The sequence below is a fragment of the Lemur catta genome, chromosome 1 (genome assembly GCF_020740605.2).
Source record: "Lemur catta isolate mLemCat1 chromosome 1, mLemCat1.pri, whole genome shotgun sequence".
Classification (NCBI taxonomy): Eukaryota; Metazoa; Chordata; class Mammalia; order Primates; family Lemuridae; genus Lemur; species Lemur catta.
The window spans coordinates 31121076-31133114 of record NC_059128.1 but is presented as its reverse complement, the minus strand read 5'-3'; the positions used below and the strand labels follow the sequence as shown (position 1 = coordinate 31133114).

The window sequence follows — 12039 nt, the reverse complement described above, 5'->3', positions numbered from 1 at the left end:
GCAAATATGTGGAGTACTACTCAGCCATAAAAAATGGTCAACTAATACTTCTTGTATTAACCTGGATGGAACTGGAGACCATTCTTCCACGTGAAATATCACCGGGATGGAAAAACAAACACTGCATGTACTCACATTAAATTGGAACTAATCGATCACCACTTACATGCACATATAGAAATAACACTCTTTGGAAAACAAGCAGGTGGGAAGGGTAGGAGAGGATGGGTAAATTCACACCTAATGGGTACAGTAACTTTGACTCAAACTATACAAAAGCAATTTATGTAACCAAAACGTTTATGCCTCCATAATATTCTGAAATAAAAAAAAAAAGAAATAGTCCAAGTATGTTGCTGTATTTGGTTTTTAAATAACCAGTGCTCCCATTATTCAGGTAAAGAATTGAAAACATCTAGGCCAGGCGCGGTGGCTCACTCCTGTAATCCTAGCACTCTGGGAGGCCGAGGCGGGTGGATCGCTCGAGGTCAGGAGTTCGAGGCCAGCCTGAGTAAGAGCAAGACCCCGTCTCTACTAAAAATAGAAAGAAATGATTTGGACAGCTAAAAATATATATAGAAAAAAATTAGCTGGGCATGGCGGCATATGCCTGTAGTCCCAGCTACTCAGGAGGCTGAGGCAGAACGATTGCTTAAGCCGAGGAGTTTGAGGTTGCTGTGAGCTAGGCACTCACTCTAGTCTGGGCAACAGAGCAAGACTCTATCTCAAAAAAAAAAAAAAGAAAAGAAAAGAAAAAAAAAGTGGGAAAGAATTGAAAACATCTAGAAGATTAACTGCTTTGTAAATCCTAATTTCTCCATCCAAAATACCTAAGGTAGGGTCTTTATTAGCATGCCTGGCCCAGAAAGCTCTAATCTATATTTTATCTCCTAGCCCAAATTTTATCGACGCCCAAAAGTGGGGTAAGAGTGCCTCCCCGACTTTGAGTAAGAGATGGAACGAAGCAGATAGATGCTTGTCTAGGCAGGGCATTCACGTGGGGTCCGGGCAGACCATGTCCAACTCAGCCATCCCTTCGGTGGAGTTAGCATCTGCGGGGTGCGAAGAGTAGCGATCACAGAAACTGTCAGTTCGCGCATTCCACCGCGTTCATGAACTTGGCAGGAGCTGAAAGTTTTCTGCGAAGGGACACACCTGTCCGTCACCGCACTCTTACTGGCCAGGCCCGGATTTTGGCCCTAAAGACTCAGCAATAGCAGCAGCTGCAAGCGCTTGGCAGGAGAGCCCGGGCAAGAGTGCGGTGACGTCATGGAAGGCGTGTCCCTAGCCCCCAAGGAGCAGTGGGTGGGGCCTGCGGGAAGGTGTGCCGGGGGCTGGTTGGGGGTGCGGGCGGCGTGGCCGGGGCGTGGCCGAGGCGGCGGTGACGTCACGGGGCGGCGCGGGGGGCGGGGTGAGGCTGGCGCCGGTAGGTGAGGGCAGCTGCGGGCAGTGGAGCTCACTCGAGGCTTTAAGACGCTCGGAGCCGCCTCTGCCTGGGCCATTCCCCGCGCTGCAATCATGTCCGCAAGGAGCAGCCTCTCGCGTCTCCTCCGGACGCAAGTGCAATCCGTCCCGAAGAAATCCGTCCACTCCGTGGCTGTAATAGGAGCCCCGTTCTCACAGGGACAGGTGAGGACTGGGACCCGGCACCGCGGGACAGGATCGCCGCCCCCCAGAACCTGGAGAGAGCGGCGGTGGGGTGCGGGGGACTGAGAGGCCAGGAGAGGATGGGGACAAGCGGCGAGGGCAAGAGCAGGGGGTTCCCGCGGTTGGACACCGGGAGAGCACGTGGATTTTCCCCCGACAGAAGGTGGAGAGAGAAGGAAGAGGTGGAGGGCACCCTGTGCGGGATGAGGACAGTAGGTAGCGGAGGGCGGGTTTCTGCGGCCTCCCCAGAAAGAGCGAGAAAACGGCGGGTCCAGCTTGGGGTGATGGAGGGAAGGGAAGGAGGAAGAGGATTCCATGGAGGGGTTGGAGGAGGCGAAACCGGCCAGAAGCCCCGATGGAAAATCAACGGGGAGGAGGTTACAAAGAGCGACCGAAGGTTTAAGGCTTCGGGGTCCCTTCTCTCAGAACAAGCTTTAACTGGGAAGGAAACCGGCGCGGGCTTCCCCGGCCGCGGAGGAGGGGAGGGGCTGTTTTGTTCTCACTTCAATGAAAGAAACCTGCAGTCGGGAGAGCTCACTGGTGGAAAAGCCGGGTCTCTGGCTCCAGCCCGCTACACACGTGCCCAACCACCGGATCCTAACGCGGCTCAACCCTTCCCTTGGCTTGGCAGGTTGATTTGACTCCAAAATGGAGTTGTTGTCCCCTCCTTCCCTGCAAGTGTGCGATGAAATGACCAGACCTTGGAGGTGGAAGGATAGTAATAGATGGAAGGGCTGATGTTGTCACAGGTTTTTGGAGGAATCTATTGGGAATTAAGCGCAGTATAGTAGATTGCCGTATTTTTGTGATCTAAAGTGGTTTTTTTCAGTCATCTTCCCTCACATCTAACTGTGTAATTTATGTGATTGACAGAAAAGAAAAGGAGTGGAACATGGCCCAGCTGCCATAAGAGAAGCTGGCTTGATGAAAAGGCTCTCCAATTTGGGTAAGAGGCAGGATTTTATTATTTTTTAATTACATATTTTTTAAATTTTAGAGACAGTTTTGGTTTGTTGCATGGGCTGGAGTGCAGTGGTCCAATCACAGCTCACTGTAACCTCGAACCCCTGGGCTCAAGGGATCCTCTCACCTCAGCCTCCTGAGTAGCTAAGACTACAGACTTATGCCACCACGCCCAGCTAATTTTTTCAATTTTTTGTAGAGACAGGGTCTTACCCAGGTTTGTCTCAGTTGGCCTCAAATGATCCTCCCACCTCAGCCACCCGAAGTGCTGAGATTACAGGTGTAAGCCACTGCACTCAGCCTGGATTTTATTTATTTATTTACTAACTTCAGAGACAGCATCTCAGTCTGCCACCCAGACTGGAGTGCAGTGGCATGATCACAGCTCACTGCCACCTTCAACTCCTAGGCTCAAGCAATCCTCCTGGCTCAGCCTCCCAAGTAGCTGGGACCCCACACTGGGCTAATTTTAAAAGTTTTTGGTAGATATAGGGTCTTGTTGTGTTGTCCAGGCTGGTCTTGAACTCCTGGCCTCAAGCGATTCATCCCCTTCTTGGCCTCCCAAAGCATTGGGATTATAGATGTAAGCCACTGCACCTGGCCCAGGTAAAGTTTTGTTGCAGTAAAGAGTAATGTGTGGAAGGTAAGGAGGTGGAGTGAGGCAGGGCCTGGAATAAGCTGCTAGTGAATGCAAAGTGGTGCTAATAATGCTAGCTCCAGCTATAACTGCACTGTTAACCTTTCCCCCTAAAGTTACAGCGTTCCTCACTCAATCATGAGATGCTTATGCTTAATCAATTTCACCAGTTTCCTCTGTTCTAATCATTCATTATGGCCAGGCATGGTGGTTCACACCTGTAGTCCCAGCACTTTGGGAGGCCAAGGTGGGAATATTTTTGAGGCCAGGAGTTCAAGACCAGCCTGGGCAACATAGTGAGACCCTGTCTCTACAAAAAATTTTTTAAAAGTTTAAAAAAATCATTCAATTCCTCTCTAGGATTAATAGCTTTGTATTACTGCAAGCAGAACTTAGGTCTGCCTTTTTCAAACTTACCTGATTATGACAATCACATGAGTGACTTGTTAAAAATACAGATTCCTAAACTCTATGGAAGAGTCTGGTTCATTGGGCCTGAGGTGGGACCCATATATGTGCTTTTTTTTTTTAGAGACAGGGTCTCACTCTGTCACCCAGGATGAGGGGCAGTGGTACCATCATAACTCACTATGATATGAGTTGAACTCCTGGGCTCAAGCCATCCTCCTGCCTCAGCCTCCTGAGTAGCTGGGACTACAGGCGCATGCCATGGCACCCGGGTAATTTTTCTATTTTTAGTAGAGATGGGGTCTCCATCTTGCTCAGCTGGTCTTGAACTCCTGGCCTCAAGTGATCTTCCCACTTTGGCCTCCCAAAGTGCTAGAATTATAGGCTAAGCCACTGCACCTGGCCCAGATATATGCATTTCTTACAAGCACCCCAGGTAATCAGAAGCAGAGTTAGTCTTTTGCTTAGGATAGTAATAGTACTCTGAGCTTTTAGAACCAGAACTAAATGTAACCCAAGGACAAATACCTTTTTTTATGGTAATGGGGAACGCTTCTTTTAGTAATGGGGCACCAATTTTTAATACCTTTATGGTAGGAAGGTTCTTCCTTATATCTAACCCAAATGTTTCTAGCTGCTGTTCAAGGCCATTTGCTCCATTCATGTGAGGACTATTCATATATCTCTTCTGGCCCTGTAAGTGCAAAATGTGAAGCAGCAGGGAGATCCTGGAGATAGTATTAATAACACAGAGTCTAGGTGAACTACAGTCCCCTCCCCACTCTGCTCTGAAATCTCCTCTGCTGATTACAAGTATTCCGAGGGAAGTCATCTCCTTCCAGAAAACATTATCCAGCAGAATAATGAAGTCACTGAAATCACCTTGAGTTGAGGTGTACTTCATAAACCTCCATCTACGGATGGATATGGTGACTTGAATTGAATACTCAAAACTTTTCTCTGTTAAACAATTGCAGCTTCTTCAGTAGGTCCTCTTTCTTAGCCATTTTAATAACTCTAAGTTTATCACCAAAGATGAAAAAAAAACCACTAAGATTGTCTTCTTTTAATGTGTCTTCTTTTACCTAGTAGGAGGAGGTTTTTATTTCTGCTTATAAATGAGGATACTGTCTTTTAAAATAGCTTGTACACATGCTGCCTTTTTAAAAGAATCATTCTACACTGAAGGCAACAACCTCTGGTAATCGTTATTTTTAAATGCTAGATAAATCTCTGCAGCCCATCTAATGAGCTACATCAAGCTTTGCTCGAATGGCTATATGGTCTCTAGATTCTGCTGGAAGAGACTCCTGAGGAGAAGCAGTCTCAGCTTCTTACAGAGAAGGCCTTTATAGTATTCAGCTGAGGCTGCTGAAGGGGGGAGGGGCACATTTGTAACAGCTCCTCTTACTCATGCTTTATAGACCTCCTTCCTGGTCACAGCTCTTGGTATTTTTCCACTCCAACCTGGGGGAAGTCATTCTCCTTGAAATACTATTCCCTAGGCTGCCTCCTCTTTAAACTCCCAACCTAAAGTTGTGGTGAAGCTTCAGTTTATTTGGTCTTCCCTTTCATTTTTTTCACATCTCTTTGGTTGTACAATTATGGCCTTACCATGTAGCTGATTGGTAGCCCGGTGTCACCAGCAGTCTGAAATAGAATCTCACTGCACATTAAATAAGACTGGCACTCAGCAGATTTCCAGCGTGTGGTTTTGGCTAGTCTCCTGGAATATGTTGCAGGGAAAGTACCAAGAGAAGTTTCAATTGCTCTATTCCTAAACAGTACCAAAATAACTTAAGTCCTTCCAGCACTCTCAGATAAGCAGCGTGGGTCAAATTTCAAGGGAGAGAAGACCCATGGAAAGGTAACTTCCACAAATCCCTTTGTTCTTTGCCTTTGCTCTGGTGTCACAGGCTGCTGGCATTGCCATGGCATCAGTTAAACTTCCTGTTTTCTTGAATGAATGTATTTGGTAACTGGGGTTGTTTTTTCCATCTCTCTGGGCTTAGCAAGGACACTAATGGTTCTCTCAGGTACTCAATTATTTTAGTATATAAAGAGGGCCTAAGAGAAGTGAAGAGGCATTGCTCTGGCAAGGCTCAGAAGCATGCATCTGCTCCTGATCTGGTTAAAGCTGACAGCCATGGTAGTATGTCCTTCTCTCTTCAGAAGTAGATCAAGTGTTCTGTGGGTAAAGATAGCAGTAAGCTGAGATTAACACTTGGAGGGCTCCATCTTTGTAATTATGGTAATTTGATCCAGCTGTTGTACTGAAGCAGGGACAGCCACAGGGACAACTATCTAAACAAACTTGCCACTGTGAGCAGACCAAGGGGTCCTGGAGTTCAGGAAGCTATTTGAGAGCTATTCTGGTTCCACTAAACTAAGCTGAGGACATTTATTCTTCCTGTTCCATTTGGTACCCTGTCAGATAGAACAGGAATCTCTTTGGTTGACACTGGCTGAGACCCAAGAATTTGGTTTGCTTTCGTAAGAACCACTGATAGTGGACCTGAAGCAGTTGCTTAAACGTAAGGATCTCTGGTGTGAGATCTATGAGTTCAGGCATCTGTATTTGCTTTCATCGACTGGCAGAAAATGTTAGGAGTCACAAGTTTAGTTGTATGTTAGTGGTGCTTTTGCTTGGCTTCCATTCTACTATTCCATTGAAACTCCCTTGAGCAAGCTCATTGATTTGTCAGCCTTTATTTTGCTAGACTACTTTATCACAGCTGACCGCTTTATTCCTGAAATATTTTCCTCTGTTAGCCAAGACTCCACTCTCTCATGGGTCTCCTTTTTCCATTCCCAGAATTCCTGGTCCTTCCTGGACTCCCTTGTGGGATCCTCCTCTTCTTCCAACCCACGAATGTTGATGTCCCCAGTGTACCATCCCTGGCATTTTCTCACAGAGGCCCCCAGGGACCACTCTCATCCATTACCACCTTCCTCTTACAACTCTGACCTTCCTCTAGAATGCCAGGCTTGTTCCTCCAACTCTGTCCAAGTAGCCTTATTTTACTAACAGGTGTCTCACGCTCAGTATGTTCAAAACAAAGTTCATATCTTCTCCCTCAAATCTGCTTCTCTGTTGTCTTCCCACTGAAATACTATCACTCTATTTCAACTATCACTCATTATCTAGATACTCAAGTCAGATTCAGAGACTGTCACAGTTGTCTTCTCCTTCCCTTTTGTCCCTTATACCTGTTGACCACGTAGTTTTGCTGATTTTTACCTCTTAAATGATTAGAATCCTTCTCCATAATGGTACTGCTCTACTGGCCCTCTTCTCACACCCAGTTATAACTTTCAAATGATATCTTTTGTCTCAGTTTTGCCTTCCTCAGTTCACCTTCTGCATTGCCACAAAAATGGTCTTTCTAAGTGTTAATCTGATTGTATTTCTCCTTTACTTAAAGTCTTTCCAAGGCTTTCTTTTAAATACATCCATGTTCCTCAGACATGTCATTCATATACCATCTTGACTAATCTCCCATATCCATGTTCCACTTGCATAAATTACTTTGGTGTTTTTCTTTTTTTAAAAATTATTTTTATTTTACTTTTTTTTTTTTTTTTGAGACACAGTTTTGCTCTGTCGCCCCAGCTATAGTGCAGTGGTGTGATCATAGCTCACTGCAACCTCACACTCCTGGGCTCAAGTGATCCTCCTGCCTCAGCCTCCCAAGTAGCCTTGACTACAAGTGTGCACTACCATGCCCGGCTAATTTTTCTATTTTCAGTAGAGACAGGGTCTCACTGTTGAGACTGGTCTTGAACTCCTGACCTCAAGCGATCTTCCTGCCTCAGCCTCCCAGACTGCTAGGTTATTTTACATTTTTTTAGAGACAGAGACTCACTTTGTCACCCAGGTTAGAGTGTAATGTCTCAATCATAGCTCATTGCAACCTCCAACTCCTGGGCTCAAGTAATCCTTCCACCTCAGTCTCCCCAATAGGTGGGACTACAGGTGTTTCCCACCATGCTTGGCTGACTTTTTAAAACTTTCTGTAGTGATGGGGTCTTACTATGTTGCCCAGGCTAATCTCAAACTCCTGGCCTTTGTGATCCTCATGCCTCAGCCTCCCAAAGTGCTGGGATTACAGGTGTAAACCATCATGCCAGGTCCTGGTGTTTTTCTTTAAATTAGCTTTATAGTTTCATACTTTTAAAACAGCCTGCCCCTACAATAAACAATGAAACCTCAGGCTTGTGCTAGATATATTTTTCTAATACACTTTCATTTTAATAGTTTTACATTTTGGTCTTTGTCCTTCAACCTCTAGTGGTATATGTTCCACACTTACCAACCACAACAGGACAGGTACTCCATAATTTGACCCTCGTCTTCCTCTTTAGACTTAACCTCCATCCACATTCCACCTCATTGTCATTGCAGTGTTGTGAGCACTTGACCTAGTCTCCACCAACAGAGGCACCTATCTCAAACTTTGATTTGACATTGAAGAAGAGGCAGCAAAGAATTCATTCTGCGATGGGCAGTGGTGGTGGTAGTTCTAGCAGTAGCCTTTGTTTGGGGTCAGCCATGCATAGGGCAGCACACTGCCCCAGCAGTGGAGGGAGCAGCCACGATAATATCTTCACTGAACCATTCGGCAATGTGATTTGTTTTTGTCATTATTTCTGGCAATGTAACCTTTAAACCAGATTTTGATTCTAAAGATTCTCTCCAGCCTGAGCAAGAGTGAGACCCCGTCTCTACTAAAAATAGAAAAATTAGCTGGGCGTGGTGGTGTGCGCCTATAATCGTAGGTACTCGGGAGGCTGAGGCAGGAGCATCACTTGAGCCCAGGGGTTTGAGGTTGCTGTGAACTAGGCTGATGCTAAGGCACTCTAGCCCAGATGACAGAGCGAGACTGTCTCAAAAGAAAAAAAAATTCTCTTAAAGATTCTGAGAGTCACCCAAATTAAACAAACTGCTTTTCTGCTGAAATTAGCCAGAATAAGTTTCTGTTGCTTGCAAGTTAATGATCCTGACTTATAAGCTGGTTTATAAATTCTGATGATGTATTGCCTTGAGGACTAGAATACTCAAAGCCTTCTCTTCTCAGGATCTGGATAAATTCTTGTTTTTTGTTTTTGTTTTTTGCTTTTATCCTCCTATACTTCACACATCTTTTAAATTAATATAACTCATTATGTTATAGTTTCTTTGGCCTTTAATCTAGGATTATATCTTAGTTCATCTGGATTTCGTCAACTTCCTACTCTCTTGGTGCTTTGATTTTTGAACATCATGTTCCTTAATGTGACTTCTGAAAATAGCAACCTAAAGTTTTAAGTATCTTAAGGATATTCTCAATTTCTAAGCATACCTGATTGTATTAACAGGAAACGGACCTACCTTAACATGCTACTGTGATTTAAAAATCATTTCAGTGTTCTATATCTTGAGCATGGTGGTGGTTACAGAGTATATATATTTGTAAAATCTCATTGAACTTAAAATGTAAATTACTATAAAGTATGCCTCAAGGTTGTTTAAACATTTTCAGGTGTATTTTTTTGAACTCTTAACCTCAAACAATCCTCTCACTGCAGCCTCCTTGGGACAGGTGAAAGGAGGGCAGAAGGTCAGAGAGATTCTATTTCCTGAGATCTGCTCCTGAGGCCTAGCACATCCAGCATTCTAACACAAAAGACTATAACAAGGGCTATGGGAATTATGAGCCAGGAACCATGGATGAAAACCAGTGTATATATATCATAACACCACACAGATGTAGACAGGGAGACCTCACTGCATAGGTGCTATGCGGGAGGTAAGGACAGCTGAGGAAGGGAGCCTGTGCATGTCTGGAAGAATAGAGAATCTCAGGCAGAGGGAATAGTAAGTGCAAAGACACTGAGACAGAAAAGTGCCTACAATGTTCAGGGAACAAAAAACATATGTGAGCTCTAGCCAGCAGTTGCCACGTGGGAAGGAGTGGGTCTTCTACTCTCTTATCTCCAAGTTTTCAAGAAAAGCCAGAAATCTGCATTTTTATGGGAAATCTCAGTTATTTTAAAACATTATATAGTGATGTCAGTGAAAATGGTGTCATAGGACCTTCAAAAATTCTCTTTCAAAAAAGAAATGGGAACATTGGCAAAAATTATAATATCAGAATCAGGGTTTTTAGAACTCTGGAAATAAGCCAAAGGATTGTAGCAATCCATAGAGCATTTATTCAAGAAAAGCAGTTGAACTTCAGCAATAACATCAAGCTTTGTGGCATTTTGTTCTAAAGATGCTCTTCTCGGCCAGGCGCGGTGGCTCACGCCTGTAATCCTAGCACTTGGGAGGCCGAGACAGGCGGATCGTTTGAGCTCCGGAGTTCGAGATCAGCCTGAGCAAGAGTGAGACCCCGTCTCTACTAAAAAAAAATAGAAAGAAATTATCTGGACAACTAAAAATACATAGAAAAAATTAGCCGGGCATGGTGGCACGTGCCTGTAGTCCCAGCTACTCGGGAGGCTGAGGCAGGAGGATTGCTTGAGCCCAGGAGTATGAGGTTGCTGTGAGCGAGGCTGACACCACGGCACTCTAGCCCGGGCAACAGAGTGAGACTCTGTCTCAAAAAAAAATAAATAAAGATGCTCTTTTCACCTTTACTGCTAATTTTTTTTTTTATTCAGAGATAGGGTGCAGTAGCCTGATCATAGCTCCCTGCAGCCTTGAACTCTGGGGCTCAAGGAATCTTCCTGCCTCAGCTTCCCAAGTAGCTGGGACTATAGCCGTGTGCCACCATGCTTGGCTAATTTTTTATTTTTTTTTTAGACACAGGGTCTTGCTTATATTGCCCAGGCTGGTCTTGAACTCCTGGCCTCAAGCGATTCTCCTACCTCAGCTGCCCGAGTTGCTAGGATTACAGGTGCAGGCCACCACACCTGGCCTTTTTTGTGGCTATTTATTTTTATTTATATTTTTGAGACAGAGTCTTACTCTGTTGCCTGGGCTAGAGTACCATGGCATCAGCCTAGCTCACAGCAACCTCAAACTCCTGGGCTCAAGTGATCCTCAGATCTCAGCCTCCTGAGTAGCTGGGACTACAGGTGTGCACCACCACGTCTGGCTAATTTTTTCTATCTTTTTAAGTTTCCCGGGTAATTTCTTTCTATTTTTAGTAGAGATGGGGTCTCACTCTTGCTCAGGCTGGTCGCAAACTCCTGACCTCAAGCAATCCTCCTGCCTCAGCCTCCCAGAGTGGTAGGATTACAGACATGGGCTACCACACCCAGCCAGGGGCTTTTGTGGCATTTTAACTTGCCCTATTCTCATACCACCTCTTCACAGGTCAGCCATAGCCTTGAAAAACAACAGCCTGCAATCACAGTGAAAACCAAGAGCCTGGTAGTCACTGGAGAGGGCAGAACAGGGTTGAAGCTTCTTCCTAGTCCATTTCCAGAAAATTGTCATTTGACCAGTCTGGTGGTTCCCTAGAATTTCTCACTTACAAGGCTGTCTTTATTTGACCAACACAAGTCAATAGGGAAAGAGTAATCATCAGTAAATGGAGCTGGGACAACTGGATATCCACATTAAAAAAATGAATTTGAACTCCTACCTTATGAGGAGTTCAATATATAAAAATTAACTCAAAATGGACCAAAGTCCTAAATGTAATGCTAAAACTATAAAACTGTTAGAAGAAACCATAGGACTGAATCTTTGTGACCTTGAGTTAGGCAACGGTTGCCTTAGATATCACACCAGAATCATAAGTGACAAAAATGAAAATAGATAAATTGGGCTTCATCAAAATTTAAAATGTGAGGCCAGCCGTGGTGGCTCACACCTGTAATCCTAGCACTCTGGGAGGCTGAGGGAGGAGGATGGCTTGAGCTCAGGAGTTTGAGACCAGAGCAGGAGTGAGACTGTCTCTATTAAAAATAGAAAAATTAGCCGGGCATTGTGGCGTGCACCTGTAGTCCCAGCTACGTGGGAGGCTAAGGCAGGAGGATTGCTTGAGCCCAGGAGTTTGAGGTTGCTGTGAACTGGATTGACGCCACAGCACTCATCTGGGCAACATAGTGAGACTCTGTCTCAAAAGAAGAAAAAAAATGAAAAATGTGTTTCAAAGAGCACTATCAATAAAGTAAAAAGACAGTTCATAGAATGGGAGAAAATATTTGCAAATCATATATCTGATAAGGTTCTAGTGTCCTGAAGGCATAAATAACTGTAACAACTGAACAATAAAGATAACTCAATTAAAAAATTGGTATTAGATTTAAGTAGACATTTCTCCAAAGATGTTACACAAATGGCCAATAAACGCATTAGTCATTAGGGAAATGCAAATAAAAACTACAATGAAATACCATTTCACACCTGAGGGTGTAGAGAGATTGGAACTCTTATACACTACTGGTGT

The 12039-nt window shown here is 44.6% G+C and overlaps 1 protein-coding gene across 1 annotated transcript in view; it reads left to right on the top strand.

Moving 5' to 3' along the window:
• Positions 1–1318: 1318 nt before the first annotated feature.
• Positions 1319–12039, top strand: part of ARG2 (arginase 2) — a 32199-nt gene continuing 21478 nt past the window's right edge. Inside the window, exons 1-2 of the mRNA XM_045565266.1 lie at positions 1319–1629; positions 2521–2593. Coding sequence (XP_045421222.1) covers positions 1519–1629; positions 2521–2593 — 184 coding nt within the window. The 5' untranslated portion in view covers positions 1319–1518. The remainder of the gene's footprint in view (positions 1630–2520; positions 2594–12039) is intronic.